At 36.9% G+C, this 23,671-nt stretch overlaps 1 protein-coding gene across 2 annotated transcripts in view; it reads left to right on the top strand.

Moving 5' to 3' along the window:
• Positions 1-210: 210 nt before the first annotated feature.
• The window catches only part of LOC126336869 (protein jim lovell-like), a 51,105-nt gene continuing 27,644 nt past the window's right edge, over positions 211-23,671 (top strand). The window contains exons 1-6 of one of the 2 annotated variants that reach the window (XM_050000974.1): positions 895-1,112; positions 1,439-1,509; positions 4,644-4,827; positions 8,485-8,656; positions 14,424-14,741; positions 17,693-17,884. In XM_050000974.1, coding sequence (XP_049856931.1) covers positions 1,479-1,509; positions 4,644-4,827; positions 8,485-8,656; positions 14,424-14,741; positions 17,693-17,884 — 897 coding nt within the window. In that variant the 5' untranslated portion in view covers positions 895-1,112; positions 1,439-1,478. Of the gene's footprint in view, positions 591-894; positions 1,113-1,438; positions 1,510-4,643; positions 4,828-8,484; positions 8,657-14,423; positions 14,742-17,692; positions 17,885-23,671 lie in introns of those variants that run through there. The other variant, XM_050000975.1, reaches the window with a different exon arrangement.

Raw genomic sequence — 23,671 nt, 5'->3', positions numbered from 1 at the left:
AGACACAGCCTGAACTGCGGAAGGGCTGGCGGGGAGGTTGGTGGAGGGGGAACAGGTACACAGGCGCGCAAGGAGGGGAGAATCGAGACAGTGGAGGGGAGAGAAGTGGTGGGGAGGATATATGCGTGGCGCTCCCCCACCACTAATCGACGGCGGTATATCCAAACCTCCGTGGCCAGCAAGACCCGCTCGGAATGCCGTGCCGCTCGGCAAGATTGTGTTTATTGATCAATTCTACGCTGCGTCAGGGCGCCCCCGCTCATTTCTCACGCAGTTGGCGAAACATTTGCGCAGCTTTGGGGAACGGGAAACGAAAGAACTTCCGTTTCGCACATATGCGCCTCCAGGTCCTTGAAGTATACCCTCCCCTCCATCCCCACGGACGCACAGCTTCAGCCGAATCCCCGTGCTCTTCGTTCGCGCTTTCTCGGCTCTTCGGGGGAAGAGAGAGAGTTCGCCGCGGCATGCGGTGGTGGCAAGACGAAGTGATGTGCGTTGTGTTGTGATGTGACGCTCCACAAATATACTGTAGTGATGGTGAAGTGGTTCGTGTATTGGCTGTGATATGTCGTTCTATAGTTTTAATACAGGTAAGAATGACCAGTGTTTCTGATACTCAGAACCGGCGCGCGTTTGTACACCTTGTTTTGCCGGTAGTGACGTTTCCGTCTATTGTTTACGTCGGCGCACAAAATTCTGTTCAGCACGTAATGAATTCGTGATCATTGATATGCAGTGGTGTCGATAATTTAGTTACAAGTGATGTGGAAAACAATGTAATTTCCATAATACTTCGGGCTTACCATTTGTTTATACGATAACACTTTTCTCGAAATTGTCGCAGCTTCGCCTCGCGCGCTCTTTGAAACAAGCGACGTAAGCTGAGCATTGTTGCAGTGCAAGGATAATCTCTGTCACTAGCAAACGAAGATAGCACTGTTGTAGGATTAGAATTACGATTCTGAAAAAGAAGCTGCTGTAGATGAATAGCAAAGCTGTAATTAAATGCAACGCTTATTATCGTTGTATGTCAATAACTACAGATCGCGCTTTTCAAAAAGACCAATGAAAAACAATGTTTTTGTGCCTTTGAGTAAAATAGTGTTTGCCTCGTACGTATATTGAATATCTTAAAGTTTTGTTTTCTTCGCTGTTGAATTAACATTCCACATAGCGGTATTTTTGTCAAGCGTCGCTTCAATTTCCATTTAAGTTGCTTTAGAAATTTAACTGAAAAAACAAAAACAAAAAACGCTGCGATTGTCTCATTTGTCGTACTACACGTTTGTTGTCCGTGCTAGAGAGCCGTCGCGCACATTTTTTAACAAACAATTAAATCACAGGTTTTTCTTGCCGCTGCGTGGACACTTCATAATCTTAAAATTTATGCTAAAAGCAGTTCCTTGCGTGAATTTGATATCGCATGTTCTTTTTCCAGGAGGCGAGACCGTCACAACGTGACGTTTAATATGTAGCAAATGGATCCTATAATTACTGCAGAAACCGAAGGTATTAATTTTAATAGCTCATATTGTATACCAATTTGTATCATACAACTGCGCGTGTCTCTGAGCTGCGTCCGCGAGAGACAAATTTACATTGGAAATGTGTATTCGATAAAAAATAATGTATAAAACTAAATTTAAGGTTTATCTGTAATTATTTTCGAAATTTTTAAATATGTATTTGTTGATGATACGAACACTTGTTCCCACGGTAGCCCAAACGATGCTGTAATTCTGAACTACAGCAAACTTTCTTTTGGCTTTAGACAATTTTGTGATCGCAGTACTATTACGGCTGGATATTTTCAATAGTAAAAAGAAATTATACGGAGAACCATGTCCCACTTAACACTGTTGTTATTAACTAGAACACACGTAAGTTTTCTTCGAAACAGTGTTGCTCACTTTTCTACAAAGCCCCACACATTGTTAACTTCTCGGACGAAACTTGTATTACCGTGGAAGAAAGATATTATAACGCGCATTCCGACTGTGTACAAACTGTAATTCGTGATAGCTTTTTCTCCTACCAGAGCGTCGCTTTTGCGCTTGTTCTAATAACAGTATATTAAAACGTATAAAAAAGTTGCCAGTGATTAGCATGACATCGACTGCTTACAAAGCAAAATTATTTTCTAGCTACAGTAGACAGCCTTGTATTGGGATATAGTGCGCCGGACAGACGAGATATTAGCCGTGCATGTCTGGAGATCGTAGAAAATCTCCGGAGATTGACCACATTTTCACGCTTTCGTCAACTCTACCCTTTACTTTAAATCTGCTTGCTCGTTTTGTTCGCTTTATAAACATAAGCAATGGAATATCCTTTTTGTTTTCAAATTTAGTAAACACACTGATGCAATTACAGCACAGACTTCAGATTCCAGTTTATTAAACTGCTTATCAGTAACAATTGTTACTGTGGTTTGTCATGTTTAAGACATGCATAGATAATTTTATTTTCACCAACAGTTGCAATTCACACATTTAGGAAACGTGACCGCTTGATGTGGTTGTAATACTTCGAATCTTTCATTTGTCTCTGTAGTTCGTTCTTGTTCTTTCAATGTATGTTAATTTTAGAAGAATAGATTATGGAACTGTCAATGTTTTTGCTGCATTCAACTATTTATATACAAATAATTTTTTAAATTAAAATGAAATGACGCCAATAGTCAGCACTTTTCTTTTTTTATACTGACCATACTTCCTCATCATTCATTCCAACATTGTCTTTAAATAATTGGAACATCTTGCTTCTTTACCAAAAGGAAACTTCAAATTTTTCCATTAAAATATCAATAAGGTCTATATGACCCACTACGAACTGCTCATCTGTATTATAGTACTCCATGTAAACAACTGTTTCTTACTTGCCCATCTCAGTAAGGTAGTGTCATATCACTTACTTTTCACGGAAGCAACTTTTGGAATTTAGAAGGAGCTACATATTTTAAATATCTGGTGGCATGACAGTGCATTGAGTGCATCTTCTTGTTATTACATGAATGCTGTTAAATACTGATATGTTTTTATGACTGTGTCCATAACAGAATAAAGTAATATATGGAGTAAATCACTATCTCTGCTGGCAAACGGAACAACATACAGTAATTGGTGGCATACAAACCCAGAATGATAATAACCTGAAATGTGTTTAGAGATTTCTTTAGGAATCACATTCCAGTGCCACCCCTGTTGTGTACATTACTTGGAACTCTGGTGGATTTCAAATAAATTCAGTAGTCCATAGTCAAGATATAAAATCAAGTTACACAGAGACATTGTAACAATTCCCAGAGCTTAGAAAGATGTTCTGTACTGATCTAAGACTGCTTAAGTTTATGGGGTTTGTAGTTCCAAATGCTTGTCAGCCCCTCTTCTGATGTACCTATGTCTACTTCATGCAGCAGCTGTCATCACGTCACACAGGAGTGTGAAATGCATCCTTGAGAAATTGGCAGTTTTCATTGCCTGAAATGATATATCACTTACTATAAAATATAGCACTGAACATAGTGAAATGTTATATAGCATTTCTTATATAATAAATATGAATATTAGTGATCACTGTCACATTGTGAGGAGTACAGACAATTCATTCTCTCTCTCTCTCTCTCTCTCTCTCACCTCTCCTCCCTCACATCCCCCCCCCCCCCCCCCCCCACACACACACACCCTTCATTCATTCGTTGCATTTTGTAAATGCCATCCTGAAGGAGACCCTTCACAGGTTTGTGGAACAAATGGAGGTGCAGAATGACAGATAAAAGCAACTACAGTAGGAAACTTTCATAATGTACAGTAAAAAATTTTGGTGAGTGCATATCTACTTACACAGATAATTACAGGAATACTTTTAGGTAGTTAGGTGACAAGAAGCTAATTTGAAAAATGCCTATGTTCTTACTCTTGACACTACTGAACTACTGCTTTTATTTACAATTTTGTTCTAAACATTTATGTAATTTTTTTGACCTGAGAAAACTCATGTATTTTGAAAACTAAAAACATTTTTTTTACATGCTTATTGCTGTTAGCAGTGATTTGCAACACATGAATCCGAAATTTTTGCTTAAATTATAAGCTTAACCAATCACTCTTATTTATTTTTAAATACTGGTATCAGAGAATTTCCAGTTTCCTTCTTGCAGTGTGTTACAGGTTTTTTCAACAGAATATAAAAGTTCAACTAGATCCCAAGAAATGGATAATATATAGATTATTTGGATATAATTTTTACTTAGTGTTGTGGTTGTAAGCTGAACAGTTCATGTTAAATTCACTCTTAACTATTAAGTAAAAACAACATTATTAGGTAAATATACAGGCATATAAGTGTAAGTTATGTTAAGATGTGTGTGTGTGTGTGTGTGTGTGTGTGTGTGTGTGTGTGTGTGTGTGTGTGTGTGTGTCAGAGAGACAGGGACACGGAGAGAGAAAGTTGAGAAAAGTCCTTTAAATTTTAAACATTTGAGGGGTTATATTGTTCAACTCTTTGTAAAATCATAAGAAATGACTGCTGTAGCAATTTGCTAGAGAACTATTAAAAACTGAAGGTGTTTATTGACAGAATCACAAAAATACTGAAGCATTGTATGGTATATATATTAATGTACATGGGTAATTTTGTTGCAGAGAGGTGTCCTATAATTAAATCTGCCATGGCATCTCCACACTACAGTTTGAGATGGAATAACCATCAGAACCACATCCTCAACGCATTTGACACACTGCTGCAAAATGAAACCCTTGTGGATGTCACCCTCGTGTGTGAAGAGACAAGTGTTCGAGCACATAAAGTAGTTCTGTCGGCTTGTAGGTAAGCATTTTTCATAAGTACTTTTTTTTTAAGGAAGGTAAAATTTCTAATGATTGTTAAAATGACACTAGTAGGAGACAGTTGGATGATAAACAGTTATTCCTGCCTTATTTTGTGACATTTCTGTCTAATATATGCATTTTTGTCTCATTTGGACATATTAGTAGGTCAGAGCTTCAAATCTACAAAAAGCATTTTTCTGCCTTTTAACCAAATGTGCTGCTTATATTCCATCCCATATTCCACAAAACAGTAATTTTCAAATTTTAGCTGTTACCTGTAATATGATAGCCTCTAATGGGTAATAAAAAAAATGATTTCCTTACATGAATATTATTGCACTCAATTTTTAGTTTTAGAAACTAATTAGCTAGAATTATGCACTGATAACAAACAAAATTATCTTTGGTTGTCTTCCACCCCAAAATTGCTGTAGTTTCTCTCTCAACCCAGTGTTCTGTTGTAGTTATCCTTTCTGTTACAGTTACTATTTTCACTCCTTTCTCATCCTGTTTTGAATAATAAAAGCAACCATCTGCTATTTCACATTATTTTTTCTGTCTTCATAAGTTATACATCTGCAGATCACTGTGTAAGTACAGTTTTTTCTAATCCATTGTCTGCAGCCCACAATGAATTCCTCTTCTGCACCAACCTTTTCATCTTAGAGTAGCACTTGTAATCTACCATACATCTCCATTTACTTGTTGGATGTATTCAAAATATCTGTCTTCCTCTGCAGTTTTTACCCTTTACAGCTTCCTCTAGTGCCTGGAAGTTATTCCTTGATGACTTCACAGATCTCCTGTCACCCTGTCTCTTCTTCGGGTCAATGTTTTCCATGTATTCCTTTCCTCACCGATTCTGTGGGGAACCACCTCATTCCGTATCTAACTAGTCCACCTAATTTTCAATATTCTTCTGTTGCACCACATCTCAAATGCTTTCATTCTCTTCATCTTAGTTGTCCCACAGTCCATATTTCACTACCATACTACACTGTACTCCTAACACACATTCTCTGAAATTTCTTCCTCAAATTGAGGCCTATGTTTGTTACTAGTAGACTTCTCTTGGTGATGAATGTACTTTTTGCCAGTACTAGTCTACTTTTACTGTTCTCCCTGCTCCACCCGTCATGGGATATTTTACTGCCTAGGTAGCAAAATTCTTTAACTTCATCTACTTCATGATCACCAATTCCAATGTTAAATTTCTCGCTATTCTCATTTCTGTTGCTTACCATTGCTTTCATGTTTCCTTGATTTACTGCCAGCCCATGTTCTGTGGTCATCAGAATGTTTGTTCCATTCAACACATCCAGTAATTCTCTTCACTTTCACTGAGGACAGCAATATATAAGTGAATCTTGTTATTCATATCCTGTTACTATGGATTTGAATCCTGCTTCTGACGAGAATAACACCATCAGTAACCCACTCTCTGTCCTTCATTCCTGTTCATGACAGATCCTACTCCTGTTACACCATTTTCTTCTAATGTTGGTATTGCCCGGTTCTTGTACAATCAAAAATTCTAGTCTTCTTTCCATTTCACTTCACTATCTCCCATTATATCTAGACTGAGCCTTAGCTTTTCCCTTTTCAGATTTTCTAGCTCCCATAACATATTTAAATTTCTGACATTCTGTACCCCGACGCATGACACATTTTGAGTTACAGGCCACATGTCCTTTGTGTACACATTGTGTGTCTTTAATGCATTAGTTTCCATTACCTGCTGCATCCTCATGCCATTGATCATTGTGGAGCCTCACACCTTTGAGGGACAATTTCCCTTTGCAGAATGAGGGTGACTTACACCAAAAGCATACAGCCACCATTACTTACGATTTTTTATTCAAAATCTAAGTACTGGTGATGTTTGAATCAGGACCTAGGATGTATTGATTACTAGTCAACCACAACATAAAACTGGCACATAAGATCACCAAAGTTATGTGCTGCCGAGCTTAGCTAGCACTTGAATGGGTCACCGTCCAGGGCTGTCGAGTGCTGTTGGCAAGCAGGGTGCACACGATCCTTGTGAGGCCAATTGAGGAGATGGGAGGTTAAGAAGTTGTGACACTGGTCATGAAAACTGACAACAATGGATGGGAGAGCAGTGTGCAGACCACATGCCCCTCTGTATCCGCATCCTGTGATTCCTAAGAGCTGAGGATGACACAGTGGCCAGTAGTTATCATTGGGCCTTCATGGCGCATTTGGTCAATGTTTACTTAGTCACTCTCCCTCATCATAATAAAAACACTGAAATATGAATGCAGCCACAGTTAACAGCTTGTCCTAATTATATCTAACCTGCTGGCAATGCAATATGGTTTATTTTAGGTTTATTTAGTATGCTTTTCTTTATGTCTCTCTTCATAATTTTTAACTCGGCTGTTTAATACTGAAATTTTCATGTGTGTTTTATGGTGACACACTTTAAATGTGTACTGAGTGAGGTGGCGCAGAGGTTAGCATGGTCTCGCATTCAGGAGGATAATGGTTCAAACCACATCTGACCATCCACACTTAGGTTTTCTGAGATTTCTCTAAATCAATCCAGGCACAGCTGAAAGGGCACAGCTGACTTCCTTTCCCATCCTTGACACAATATGAGCTTGTGCTCTGTCTCTGATAACCTTGATGTTGACAGGATATTAAACCCGATCTCTTCTTTCCCACTTTATATATGTACAATCCAGGAAGTCCTTAATAATGTTTCAGCATAATTTTCTATTAGTAGCTCCTGTCACTATTTTTATTGCTCATTTTAAAATTTTAGACATCTGTTTTTGCAAAACTTGCATTTCCCCGTAACATCACATCATTCTATAACAGGCTACACACATCTGCATAGTAAGAACGTATTACTGTTTCAGTGTTTCAGCAGTCCCTAAGCATTCTTGGGACATAAGAGTATTGACTCAAACTTGTGTTCAGTAGGTTGACTTGCTTTTCTCATCTTAAATGACCATGTAGAAACTTTGTTTGATGTTTATTCAGTGCATCAAATAATAGTAAAAAGAAGCAAGGAGAAGTATAATTTATTGAGAATTGAAAATAGACTTGACATTCAAGTGACAATCCTTCAACTTTAAATAAAGGCAATTAAGGAGGACTAGGGATTGGATTTGGTAGTCAGGGGGAGCTTTGAGATAGGACAGAAACATTTTACAGTTCTAGAAATGAAATCAGCGAGGAAAAAGTTAGGTGAAACATAAAATAATTCAAAAAGAATAATACAAAGATGATAAACTGCAGACAAGATAGGAGCCTGCATCAGTGTTTAAGTATCTGTGTTACACAAATTTCGTGCCAATATGTTTAATTTGATGTAATTGTTGTATGCTTCACAAAGCATTAAAATTACGTTGTATTCAGCGGCTTTTTGTAAAAATCTGCATGCAAATCTAAAAAGATATGTAACATGAATTGTATGCTTTGGGGGTAATGCAGTAGTTTCCCTGTGGTCTTTATCAAGCTGTAGTCCTAGCTGACTGATCCATTTGACATTAGAATTAGTAAAATGTGAATGAATTTGAGCACCATATTCTAAGCAATTCTAATATCGTGACTATTAGTGTTTGTTTTTCAGATACAGGCACACGATAATCCTTTGACCTACTTTTTGTTAATTCTTCTTTTTCAGTCCGTACTTCCAAAGGATATTCTCAGAGAATCCTTGTAAGCATCCTGTCATTGTGCTGAAGGACTTGCGGGGATGGGAAGTCCAAGCAATTGTAGACTTCATGTATAAGGGTGAAATAAGTGTCATCCAAGAACAATTAACATCGCTTATAAAAGCTGCTGAGTCATTGCAGGTAAGACATTAAACTGATTACATATTCGGTTTCATATTCTGCAGATAGTTATTTTTAGTGTTTTGTATGAAATTGGCATAATTGACAATATGCCTTCTACATTTAGCTGTTCAGTTTTCTCTTCTATTTCACAATCAATCATTTTGTATGTAGTAGGATTAAGATACAATATCTGGCCTTTGTAGGCAAGTCTACCCAGTTGTGTTGTCCAGGTATGACTCACAACTTTTCCTCCCAGTTTCAGTTTTTCCAGTATCTTCACCTGGTTTCAAAACTTAACCAAAATTCTTCTGCATACCTTACTTCTGAATCATCATCATCATCATCATCAGTGTTCTGGCAAAAGGCAGGTTTTCACATGGTAGTTCTCCAGGCTGTCTGGTCTTCTGCCACCCTCTTCAGGTCTGCATAATTTCCTCTCCCCTTTATGTTATATTGTATCTCTTCTACCTCTCAGTCTTCTCCCACAAACTAATCCATCCAAAGCATCTGCTAGCAAGCACTCCCTTCTCAATGAATGTCCCAACCAGTTCTTTTTCCTTTCTCTTACAATGTTCAGCAGACATCTTCTCTCACCAACCCGTTCCAATACTCTTTCATTACTCATTCTTTCCATCCAGCTTATTCCCTCCATTCTCCTCCACATACACATCTAAAATGCTTCTAACCTTTTTTCATCCTCTCATCTCAATGTCCATGTTTCTGCCCCATATAATGGCACACTACAGACAAAACATTTGCCAAACCTTTTCTTTAGACCTTTATCTAATTTGCCACATAAGATTCTCCTCTTTCTGTTGAATGCCTCCTTTACTATGGCAATTCGAGTTTTCACCTCCTGGTGACATCTCAACTCTAGTTACTCTGCTTCCAAGATATTTAAATGCACTTTCACGTTAACTCAATGATAGTATATGTTTTGGCACGAGATGGTACAAATGTAGATAGGGCCCATTAGCATACTTCTACGCTCCATGCAGCAATGTTGTCAGTCTTCGCAATGAAGTATGATGAAAACAAAATGATGTGTTTTGAAAGCTGTTTTCTCATGTCTCACAATAACCACAACATAGGAAATTGCAACATATTGAAAAGAAACAGCCAAATATTTGTGTCAGACACGATTACAAATTTCATTGCTGCCTCTATATATAAATGCGTTGTATCTCTTTGCATCTCTCAATGGATATATGAAACTATCATCACAGATAATTACACAGGTGATGATGATGATGGTGACAAGTATGATGAAGTGATACCACATACAATAAGCTTAGATAGTACTCATAGAAGGATATGAACGTAAAAATTAATGTAAACCCTTTCTTTTTGTTTATTTTATTTCTTCTTATATTATCAAAATGTAGACTATCAATGAATGCTGTATGTTTGGAATATCTAGAATTTTAACTTTTTTAGGCTGATACTTTATATAGATAAAATAGTTTGTAATTCTGATTAGCCATAGTATGTTAAAAATAAAATTTCCTCAACATGCCTCTTAAGAAAAGGGGTCATCTTATTCTCAGATAAATATAGTATGCAGGAGCTATTCAAAGTAAAGAAACTTGAAGACAATATTATGGTGAGGGAGAGAAAGAGTATGAAGATGAGATGCAAAATGCAATACTTAAGAATTTGACTGAGCATTGAAAGACATTAGTCAAAATAAGGCACCTGGATTAGACAAAATTTCCTAAGAGTTATTACAATCCTAGGAAGATCCCAGTGTGATAAAACTGTTCTACCTCATCTGTAGGCTATACAAGACAGACATACCTCAGACAGACGGTAATCAAGAAGAATGCAATAATCATAATACTTGACTAGGCAGGTGCTAACAGGTGTGAGTATTACAGAGCCATCACTTTGAAAAGTCATGTCTCCATAATACTCTGAGGGATTACATACAGAAATATGGAAAGACTGGTAGAAACTGATGTGGTGTAAAACAGTTAATATTCTAATGAAATAGAATTACACTGCAAGCTGTACTGACCCTGTGACTTTTCTTAGAAAATACACAACTGGCCGTAAAAATTGCTACACCAAGAAGAAATGCAGATGATAAACGGGTATTCATTGGACACATATATTATACTAGAACTGACATGTGATTATATTTTAATGCAATTTGGGTGCATAGATCCTCAGAAATCAGTACTCAGAACAACCACCTCTGGGCGTAATAACAGCCTTGATATGCCTGGGCATTAAGTTAAACAGAACTTGGATGACATGTACAGGTACAGCTGCCCATGCAGTTTCAACACAATACCACAGTCCATCAAGAGTAGTGACTGGCAAATTGCGACGAGCCACTGGCTCGGCCATCATTGACCAGACGTTTTCAATAGGTGAGAGATCTGGAGAATGTGCTGGTCAGAGCAGCAGTCGAACATTTTCTGTATCCAGAAACGCCCGTACAGGACCTGCAACATGCGGTCGTGCATTATCCTGCTCAAATGTAGGGTTTCGCAGGGATGGAATGAAATGGAGAGCCACGGGTTGTAACACATCTGAAATGTAACATCCACTGTTCAAAGTGCCGTCAATGCGAACAAGAGGTGACCGAGACGTGTAACCAATGGCACCCCATACCATCACGCCGGGTGATACGCCAGTATGGCGATGACGAATACACACTTCCAGTGTACGTTCACCGCGATGTCGCCAAATATGGATGCGACCACCATGATGCTGTAAACAGAACCTAGATTCTTCCGAAAAAATGACGTTTTGCCATTCGTGCACCCAGGTTCATCGTTGAGTACACTATCACAAGCGCTTCTGTCTGTGATGCAGCGTCAAGGGTAACCGCAGCAATGGTCTCCCAGCTGATAGTCCATGCTGCTGCAAACATCGTTGAACTGTTCGTGCAGGTGGTTGTTGTCTTGTAAATGTCCCCATCTGTTGACTCAGGGATCGAGACTTGGCTACACGATCCGTTACAGCCATGTGGATAAGATGCCTGTCATCTCAGCTGCTAGTGATACAAGGACATTGGGATCCAGAGCGGCATTCCGTATTACCATCCTGAACCCACCGATTCCATGTTCTGCTAACAGTCATTGGATCTCGGACCAACGCGAGCAGCAATGTTGTGATACGATAAACCGCAATCACAATAGGCTACAATGTGACCTTTATCAAAGTCGGAAATGTGATGGTGCGCATTTCTCTTCCTTACACAAGGCATCACAATAATGTTTCACCAGGCTACGCCGGTGAACTGCTATTTGTGTATGAGAAATGGGTTGGAAACTTTCCTCATGTCAGTATGTTGTAGGTGTCACCACCGGCGCCAACCTTGTGTGAATGCTCTGAAAAGCTAATCATTTGCATATCACAGCATCCTCTTCCTGTCGGTTAAATTTCACGTCTGTAGCATGTCGTCTTCATGGTGTAGCAATTTTAATGGCCAGTTTTGTAGTTGAAGTAAGAAAAACTTACTTCTATAATGTTTGTAGATTTGGAAAAAACTTTTGACAATGTTAACTGGGATATACTCCTTGAAATTGTAAAGGTATCTATTGTTTGTACAGAAACCAGACTGCACCTATAAGAGTCAAAGTAAATGAAAAGGAGGCATTAATTGAGAAGAAAGTGAGATATGCTTGTAATGTATCATACATGTTGTTCAATCTGTACCTATGGCAAGCAGAAAGGAAACCTAGGAGAAATTCAGAAAATCATTGAATTTTCATGAAAAGAAATAAACACAAATTTGCTAATGGAATAGTAATTCTGTTAGATACAGGAAAGGATTTGGATCAGAAAGGAAACCTAGGAGAAATTCAGAAAATCATTGAATTTTCATGAAAAGAAATAAACACAAATTTGTTAATGGAATAGTAATTCTGTTAGATACAGGAAAGGATTTGGATGTACAGTTGTTTGGAATGAATAGTGCATAGAAAACTGGTTATAATATGAATGCCAACAACAATAAAATAAGGGAGTGTAGTGGGACTAAATCAATCGGTACTGAGGGAGTTAGACTGGCAAATGAGACACTACAAGTGGTAGATGAGCTTTTCTTGAGTGGTAGAGACTGCAGAAGTAAAGAAGGTATAAAATGCACACTGGCAGTAGCAAAGAAAGCTTTTCTGCAAAAGAGAAGTTTCATAATGTAGAATACAAATTTAAGTTTTAGGAAGTCTTTTCTGAATGTATTGTCTGAAGTGTAGCCTGATATGGAAGTGAAACATGGATGATCAACAGTACAGGTAAGAGAAAAACAAATGGTTTTGAAATGTGGTGTTACAAAAGCATGCTGAAGATTAGATGGGCAATTCAGATAACCAGCGAAGAAGTGCTAATTGAATTTGGGAAGAAAAGATCTTAATAGTACAATTAGGGGGAGGGGGGGAGGATCAAAATTTTAGAAGGGGACCAAGGCTTAATCTCAAACAAGTCATTGGTCTGAAGATCACAACCATAACATGGAAGAAACTTGTGCAACTACATTATTGCTTGAAACACAGTGAAAATTTTGGCTGATTTATCATCATAAGCAATGCACTTAGCAGTGCATGGAAGTGTGAACTTGATACAGAAAGAGCACAGAGGAAGATTTCTCATAATTTACCTCCTGATGTAAGTGGTGGTGTTGCAAGTGACGCTGAACAGAAAGTACAAATATAATCTATGGACACATTGGGTGCCAGCTCAGTATGTGCAAGCTCTGTGATGTATTCCTTCCAATCAGATGGTGAAGTAATCTGGCTAATCAGATGGTAATGTGATCCATCCAATCAGGTGACATCATCAGGGCATGAAAGTAAATGGGAGGCTCATGAGATTCACAACAGTCAGAGTTAGCCCCTGATGATGACAATAGAGGCAGTCACCAGAAACTAGGGATTTTATTTGAATTTAACGTGGCAAGTATATTGAAGTCATTGTAGTCTTCATGATTTATCCTCAGGCCTTCTCAGTTGTGGTGCCACAAAAATAAATAAATAAAATAAAAAATTGAACATGGCGGGTGATGTGTCCACTTAACATGGCATTCTTGTGTGAACTACATTATGGTACTTGGTGTCGACAAATTGGCAATTGGACTGTGGTGTTAAAAATGTAGTTGATTAGTGTTAGTTACATGTCTGACATGTGTAACATTTATTTATAAAACATTTAACCCTTATTGGGATCACTGCCATCTTAGTATCATATTTGTATAGCAACGACATTTATATGCACAGTAATATTATGTAAATCTGCATGGTTACTGGGACAGAGTTAGCTGTTAACAAAAAGACTGTGGTTTCACTGATGTGGATTAGCTGAAGCTATCCTCAACCCAAAGATTGCTTTGAATACTGCAGTACTTTACTAGGAATGGTACTGTTGGATGTGGTATACGTATGGTACACCTATGAACTGACACATAGCCAGTTACAGGTGGACATGCAGTTCCACATGGGCTCTAAACCATGTGGCTAGTTGACAGTTTTCTTATGCCCAAAACACTGCAGAGGTAAAAAAAGTGATGAGAGACAGAACAAAATCCTAGGACCAAAGAGGGGCTTCAGAACTTCTTAACAGTGAGCTAATGATAACATTGTCTGAAGATGTGTTAGATTTGGACTGTAAGCTGAAGCATTATTAGAACCTGAGTACATAATTTATACCATTTGCAGCTTCATTTAATATTGTATACTCATTAGATATATTGCTGGAAAAAGAAATTAAATGAAGAAGCTTATGACTGAACTTGTTGAATTATATTGTGCATACATATTTTGTTAAATATGTTTTCTAGGTGCGTGGTCTGGCTCACACAGAGCATGCTGTTTCGGAAAAGGATCAGCCACATACCTCACCACCACCACCACCTCCACCACCTCCATCGGCTACACTTACTCCACTGGAGAAGCTGGGACTATTTGCGTCAGCACCACCACGTAATTTCTCAAGTTCCACAGGTCATTCAACAGAGAAAGACTCATTTTCTCTGTCACCAGGACTGCAGGGTCCACCTCAGCACTTTGAGTCACCACTGAAACTCCCTCAGTTATCTCACATGCCACATATATCATTTACTGAAAATCCACCTTCACCTCAGCCAAGAAGGAAACAGGTGAGTTATTTTTCCTGCTAACTTACAATGAAAATTTGGATTAATAATTCAATAAAAGATAGGAGAGAAGAAAGGCTGATGTACAAAGATAAGAAGGGGAAGAAAAAGAAGAAAGAAATAATCCAGTTTTTAAAATTTTTACCTTGAGAGAAAGACAGAAAAATTAATATTAATAAAGTAGTTCATGATTGACACAGTTAAACAGTTGGTTGATGCAACATACATTAAATGGTTTGTGACATGCTACAGTTGGGCTCTATTTTATATAAGGAATATTGATAATCCGTTTCATATGTTTTTCTCAACTTTTGAAGACGATAATCTGCTTCCATGGAAGAATAAAACAGGAAATTGCCTAATCATTTTAGTATTAAAATAATGTATGGCAAAGGTGTAAAAAGTAAATGTAGTTGAGTGAGGAATGTCTACTTACTCCATTAATGCATAGTATAGAGGAGGTGTGAACCATACATCATCAGTTTCAGTTACAGACAACCAACTGGAATTTTATACAGGTAGCCAGTGACAAATGAGGAGATGTCTATAGGCTGCAAATATGAATCACTCGGCTGTGGGGATGGCCATTTCTTCACTTTGCATTTGCTACATGCTGATGTTTTTGGTACTGATATTTGTGGTAGTTCTGTACCAGTACATGTCTGTTTTTGTTAATTATTTTGTCTGAGAAAAAAAATCTTTACTGTAGTGACAGACCGATCAGCAGCAGAGTCTAAGGTCTAGATTAGTTGGAACATATTTGTTAATTTGCCACAGGCAAACAAAATGCAGTTTGCTTGTCCTCTGCCTGAGATATCTTTAGTTACAAATTTATAGTGGTCTGTACTGTGACCAAAAAGATATGAAGAAACTTGTAAGATATGAAATTCTTGATGTGTATGTAGCACGTTGGCAATAAAATGGTATCATTTAGTGCTGAACACTTTTGATTTATAATCACTTACTCTTAAGTACACATTAGTTATTCCATTGATGCCATATAAAAGCTCTGCAGGTGTGGTCTATCTTCATTGTCTGAAATATTGGAGTTAATGAATGTTGATATGTCAGACATCTGTTCTGCGAGTAGTAAATTAATATTTACACAGCACAGAAAAGTACCATGGTTGGAATCAGGATGTACATTTGATACTAATTTGGATAATACGTAACCAAATAACACTATTCAGGGCACTGAAGGTGTCATAGCAACAGACTGTCAGCTAGACTAGATGAAACATTCTTAAGTGCCAGCAGGTTTTTTTAGACCCTGAGTGAAACATGTAATGATGCTATATTTTATGTATGTGAATCCTCTTAACAGCCAAAATTCTCTTCTTACAAAGTTCCCATTTCATATTACTCAGTAACAGAAAGACATTCATTGTTGCTGCTGAGGAAGAAATGGTGAATCTCAAGACTGAATTATTAGTAATGCTATATTTTGGCTTAATTTTATAATAATAAGACCCAATTAGTTAGAGAATTAAAACAATTTTGCAGGAGAAATGTTACAGAAATAGGAAACAAATTTGAATTTGAGAGTTACAACTAAAAATAAAGAAGATCTCTTTCCAATTAATATGACACTGAACCACAACATAGGAGGAAGGAAGAAGTTAGAAAGGGAGAAAAAAGCCTGAAGGAGAGAAGGGTAGCAAAGAAATTAGATAGGTGTGTTGCACCAGTGAGCTCACCTCCTGCAGGCGATGGATGTCATCTGTAGTACACAATGCAATAGGAGACATGTTTTTGTAGGGGGATAGTGAGCAAGATAGAAGAGAAGTAGAGGGAGATTGTGGAGGAAACAGCGTGAATGTAGATTAATAGATTTTGTGTAGCAGTCATTGAAGTTGAACATGTTGAGCTCAGAACCGTGCCCTGACATTGGACTGTCTTAGATTAGATTAGATTAATACTTGTTCCATAGATCATGAATACGACACTTCGTAATGATGTGGAACGTGTCAGGTTAATGAAAGATGTCTGTAGAAGATATTACATTACACAAAATATTGCATGACACTAATGCTTAAGTTAGTTTTTTTCCCTCCATTAATTTATATCTAAAAATTCAGCCAATGAGTAGAAGGAGTTGTCATCTAGAAATTCTTTTAATTTATTTTTAAATGTTGGTTGACTATCTGTCAGGCTTTTGATGCTGTTTGGTAGGTGACCAAAGACTTTTGTGGCAGCATAATTTACCCCCCTTCTGTGCCAAAGTCAGATTTAACCCTACTTTGTTCTTGACCATAATTTGGCAGAGGCCATTACTTCGAGAGGACAATGGGTTGGTGATCATACATACATAAAAAGAAGTGCAGAATTTGCAGTGAATATGTGCAGAAGTTGCAGTGACTTTGTTACATGATATGGCTCCTCACAATTGGCCACTCCTATAATGGGGCAGGATATGTTTTTGATAGGACTGGCATTTGTGCATGGGTCATGCCTTGCACCTGAGTGACTCATGTGACAGATTGTGAGTTGACTGGCTTAAGGATAGAGGAGGATATTTCAAGGACTGAATAGAGAACAGAATGTAACTTTGAAAGAGGTGAGAAGGATCTTAGGAAGGATCTTCCCATTCCAAGGCATTTTGATAGGTAGTAGGAGCTTTTATGGAGAATGTGGTTAAGTTTTCACAATCTGGGGTGATATTCTGTACTACGGGTACAGCTTTTTTGCAGCTGGCTGGTACATGTGGTTGGACTTTTGTTTGTGAATTAGTATTTTCAAGGCTGACATTGGTGCCTATAACGAAAGCAGGACAGAGTCACTATCTACATTTTATAGCCCGCCCATTCCATATTTTATTGAAAGTTTGAAATAATATTCAGTCTATATTTTCATTTGATAATCAAACATGTCATGGTTTTTTGACTTTTTTTGCAGCACTAGCTTTACTTGTTCTAAATAATTTTGATAAATAGTTTACATTTCATTTCTATCAGGCTCGGCCTCGAAGACGATCTGGAGACTTTGGTGCTCAAGATTTGACTAAAGGTACAACAGCATCACCACCATTAGAAACTGCAGAGAATTTGTCAATGAAAAAACCTGTGAACCACATGCTTAGTAACAATGTTAGTGCATCGGCTCTTCCAGTCCAACATGGTGCATCTATTCCTTCACCGCATCAAGTGGTAAGTCATTGTTACTCATTTATAATTCAAAATCTTATCATTTTTTACCATTTATAACTCTTACATGAAAGATATTTTGCCATGTAGAATTTTTCAATATTGGCAGTATCACACATCTCACCTGACACACAGAAAGAAAAAATTGACTGGTCTGTGAACTATCCATTCAGTCCATATGATGATAGGATGTACGAAACCAAAGATTTAGTATAAGATCCAAACAAATGTCCCGTCAGATGAGACTATTAAAACCCTAGTAGTCAATATTTGAAACAAAGAGACAAAGAAGACCAGAGCATTCTTGAACAGTAATGGAGCTCATGTATCACTAGGCACAGAAAGCTGGCCAAACCTCAAAATCTACAGCAGTCAGATATTTGGGGTAAATCGAACTGTATTTTTAAAAGACTGGCTAATGAGAAATAGCGGCCATGTATTCACTGTAGCAGTCAAGAAACTAGAATCCACCAAAAGAGTACTTGAAGCTCCATGTGAAATTGTTTGGGCAAGATTCAGAATCAAGGGTGGGCAAAAACCAGAATAAGTAGGAAGAGTTATGTGTGTAGTAAACTACATACACTGGCAGTAGTGTCATATTGCAAGGAAGAACTTAAGATATTTAGTTTGGGCCAGGAGCACACAGACAAAGTGTGACTCGATTTTAGAAGAATAATTGACCAAACACTCATGTGCATATTAGAACAGGAAGTTCATGAAGACAGGGGTTTTCCATAGTAGACAGTCTCCACAAAGAAGCTGCTTAGGAAGCAGAGATTACTGCACAATAGATGTAAAAGAAAGTGTAGGCCAATAGATAAAGAGAGTCTTTATGAAATGTGATTAGTTGTCAAAAATGCAATGTGTAAATCCTTCAATGACTGTGCCAGAATCTTGTAGAAAGACTTCTCACAAAACCTAAAGAAATTGTGATCATATATTAAAGTGTGAGTGGCACCAAAGCTACTGTCCAGATACCAAAGGAGAAATGCTGAACTCCATGTTCATATGTTCCTCTGCAAATGAAGATACAGGAGGACTGTCAAAGCTTCAATTTTCACACCACTGCATAGCTTAATGATTACCTATTAGTGTCAGTGGTAGAGAAAAACAATGAAAACTGCTAAAATTGAACAAGGCATCAGGAATCCCTGTCATATTACATATGGAATTTGCAGTGGAGTTAACCCCAATTTTAACCATAATATAGTGCAAACAAAAGCCTTTGGCTGGTAGATGGAAAAATGAATTCATCACACCCATCTACAAGCTTAAAATACCATCCACTGTCATCAATCTGTTATAGTATTTTAGACCATATTCTGAGCTCAACCTATGATTTACCTTGAACATGATGACCTCTTCCTTGCCAATTACTGTGGATTCCAAAAACATTCAAAACCCATTTCATCCTTTTCTCACATTACACCCCGAAAACTATCAGGTAGATGCAGAAATTCCAGAGCTCAAAGATCATGTGGCTCATTATCTTGCCAACACTTATTAAATGCACTACAATCACTTGGAAGTTTGTGACTGGACTGAGGATTTAGTGATATAGCACATAGCAAGTTATTTTGGATGGAGAGTCATCTCAAAAGATGTAGAAGTTATAATAAGTAAACAAATACCATCTGGACCACAACTTTTTATTTACTGACTTTTGGTTTCAGGTTGAGGTGGGAACAAAAAAGCAGTAACAGTAATGCGTTTACAGAAGTGCAATATTATGACTACTTGTATTGTGGGCAGTAGGGATAAAAATGAACTATTATGAACTGACACATTCCTGGCAAAGCAAAGTGCAGTTTGTCAAAAATGAATAAAACTAATGTAAAACACATGCATGTAGTGGACGGGAAAAAATTGTTATAAATATACTGAGAGCACACTTGTTCTTTTTTTTACATATTTTAAAAAGTTAGTGCAAAACTACCAACCATTTGTGAACTTTTATCATTTTAATGAATGAGAATAGAAATAAACTGAGGATTCTTACTGTAAATTAAAAAAGAGATAGGAAAAGGAGTGTAGTTACAAAATAACCATAACTGTGTAAACATAGTACATTTCAGCATGAGTGATGCATTGCACAATAATAGATAAAAAACAAATATTATAAACATACTGACACACACTGCATGCTTTATATTTTCATTCTTGTGTACATACTTTAAAAAGCCAGTGCAAAATTACCGAGCATATCTGAGACTTTAAGAATTTGCTTTCATTTTAATGAATAAGAATAGAAATATGTTGAGGACTCTTACTGTAAGTTAAAATTGAAGAAGAAAAAGGGATCTAGTTATAAAATAACCATAACCATAGCATTTAGAAGTAACTTCAGCAATGCCTCCAAATGTGTTGGAGCGCTTATTAATGCAGGGTATTAATGGCCTTGTCAATATTAATAGTAACCTCAAGAGTTTTGTGGATGATGTAGCTGTTTATAATGAAAGACTATCGAAAAACATCTCCACTTATCCAGTCAGATTTTAATACGTATCGGAATTTTGCTATGATTGGTAACATGGTTTAAATGCTAAGAAATGTAAAATTGTGCACTTCACAAAACACACACACATGCCATCCTATGATGAATGAGTCAAAATTGGCATAAACTAATACAAGGACCTGAGTGTAACATTCTTGGGATGATATGGTCACTTAGGATCAGTCGTAGACAAAGGAGGAGACAGATATGGTTCGTTGATAGGGTAATGGAAAAATTCAATGAGTTTGCAAAGGAGCATGCTTGCTTTTGTAAAGGTGTGCTACGAAATTAATGGGAACTTCTTCTGGCTTATTTGACTAATTGATATATGTTACTGACACTCCCCAGAACCTTTAAGTAGGAATCCAAATGAAGTACAGTTTGTACAGTTACTTACATGATATGAAGAGTAGCCAGACGTGAACCACATACTTACTGACAACCAAACCATAGACTGACAGATACACACTTTCCTGCGTCAACACTAAGATAAAATTAAGTAGTTCAGACTGGCTCAAGACAGCTTGTACGCAGGATTCTGGTAGTTGTGGCCCCATCAGAGGACACTCTTGCTGATAAGTTTCATCTGGATAGTGGCACTGTGGTAGTCAACAGTGATATAGTGTCAGCTAATCAGTTTTCATAGTGATGTCTAGTGGAATCACTATACTTAACAAAACTCATGGTTGGCTCATCCTAGGTTATTTCTTACATGTGTGGCACCCAGACAAAATGAGATTAAAAGATGGTATTGAATGTACACAATGAAGGGCAGCCTGAATGAGGACAGATTCATTTGCCCCACAGGAGACCGATATGGAAAAAACTTAACTGTCAAGTGCTTGATACATGCAGAGGAATTTAAGTAGATGCTCTCCCATGGAATTATGCTCTTAAAACACTGTCTTTCAGATCCATCATTCAAGCAGGTGTGAAAACAATTTGCACAGTTATTATCATTTGGAAATAACACAGTTCACAGTCTGATCCTATTGTCACAGTGAACATAATTGAAGCTTTACAACCTCTGCAATAATAATTACACATTCACTTCCCGATTAATCATTTAAGCAGTCAATAAATCATTGAACAATGTTCTGAAGTTTGATGAAACAAGATACATTTTCTGATTTGTATCTTGAACTGATTCATCTGTGATGTGTTTCACAGTATTGGTGAACGTAGATGTTGTATGTTTCATAGACTGCAGACTGTCTAAAATGGCTTCGAACAAGCATCCGTTATACTTTTTAAATAACTGAAACTGAATTTGTGTATTATTGTTTTCTGAATTTTCATAAATTACCATTATAGATTAACATTTCTGAGTAACCGAATAGTGAATGGATATTCATTTGAAAATTAACTTTCAGGTACAGTAGCAGTTCCGATTGAATTACACTGGTTAGCTTGCCAAAATATGTGATTCTATTTCAGTAACAATATTTTAACTACATAATTTAGTTACTCTGAAACTAAGTGAGTACATGTGTTGCTAATATACTTTCATGATTAGCTGTAGAGATATTTCAGTTATTTGTGTAGCTTTTTCATTTATGTAATCATGAAGTTAGTAACAAACTATTTATTACATATAAGCAATGATAGCAAAATCTGAAATTACTGATATTTTGTAATAAACATAGTTTTTTTGGCAAACTAACTAGTTCATTATACTCCTGATGACCAAAGAAATGTAACAGAGAATAAAATTAAGTTGGATAAACCCTGGGTCAGTATTTGCCAGATGGGAGGGAACATAAAAACTGGAAGGAATATTCTTTCTTTTTTTCATTGCCACCCGCATTGTGCTTTGTAGACATGTACTATTAAATATCTGACTATATAATCCAATATATAGACAGTTAGCTACAAAACTTTTACAAAAAAATTTCACTCATTCAAATTCAAAATCAGTTTGGTTATCAAAACTGACCATTACGTACAATACAAAGACACACAAACTGCTCCAAAGCCCATTCAAATACTGTGTCATACACCATACAAGCGAAACCATATTTAATTATCAAAAGTTCTCTTTAAATTCAAATGATTTTTGTTTTAGTGGCTCTGAAAGTCAGAAATTAATAGCAAAAGAAAACAAATTGGGAATTCTACATATTCTTCATTATTCACAATAGTCACTTCACTACTTATTGGTCACCAAAACACTTTTCGTTGTTGTACTTAACTGAAGATTGGTCCACGCCTCTTTCAGGTCCAAATGATTGTCCCATGTCCTCTAATTTGACCAATGCCCTTGGAGGTGGTTATTCTCCATTATTGTATGTGGAAAGGAAAACAAAACATCCTACTCTGGTACACAAATAATTATGATAACTGAATCTATAAGAAAATGTTTCATTTTTAAAGACATATCCATCATGTAACATTACATATATATTTAAGTATTAATTTTTCATGTTGACATTACAGGTCATCTTTCACAATGTATAGAGAATGGAATCTGTTTCATCTCCTCCTTTACCTTAACTCAAATCACTTACTCACTTCACTGCACTCAAAAGTCCAATTTACAAAATATTTCATGTACCCCAATTTCTATTTCATTAATGTCAAATCCAGTCAGCATGTATGAATTAATGTGTACTCATTGCAGTGAGCTACTCAATTAATGGAACTTTTGTCCTTTACTAATCATTATCCTTATTGGAAACACAAATATCAATTGCTAATGGCAAGAAAATTGAATATGCAGCAAAACATGATTAGTGCTAAATGAAAATATTACTCTTGTATTCAGTTTTTTTGTATGCAGTGCCATAGATTATATACAAAATATGTTGCCTCATTCATAAAAGACATTCAATTGCACAAAAACCATATGCATCTGTACACAATTCACATGTTATACTTACTTATGCCTGTTATTTCTCTCATTTACTGCTCAGTATCAGCAGTACTGATTTGCTTTCACCCTTATTTCTTGTAAACACCCTGTTAGATGTGTTATCAACAATTACTCTACTGCAAAGTCAGGCTCCCTACCCATTCATTCCTTATGTAATACATATCTGCTTGTTACTTCATTTCTACTGCATTTATTATAGATGGATCATTATATCTTATGTCCTTGCATGATTGTTACCTCATTACTCCATTATCTAAGAAATAAGCGCCTGCTTTGCTCATCACATACAAAAAATGAACCCACAGAGCTACAATCCGCAATAACAAATCCTAGTGTTGTATACAAAATTTACTGACATTACATACCACACAAAATATCAGTTGCTGAAATCATCACTTCACTGGATTCCATCATATTACATTAA

Source organism: Schistocerca gregaria, chromosome 2 (genome assembly GCF_023897955.1).
Source record: "Schistocerca gregaria isolate iqSchGreg1 chromosome 2, iqSchGreg1.2, whole genome shotgun sequence".
NCBI lineage: Eukaryota > Metazoa > Arthropoda > Insecta > Orthoptera > Acrididae > Schistocerca > Schistocerca gregaria.
The sequence above is the reverse complement of the archived record's forward strand: the minus strand, read 5'-3'. Positions and strand labels throughout refer to the sequence as shown.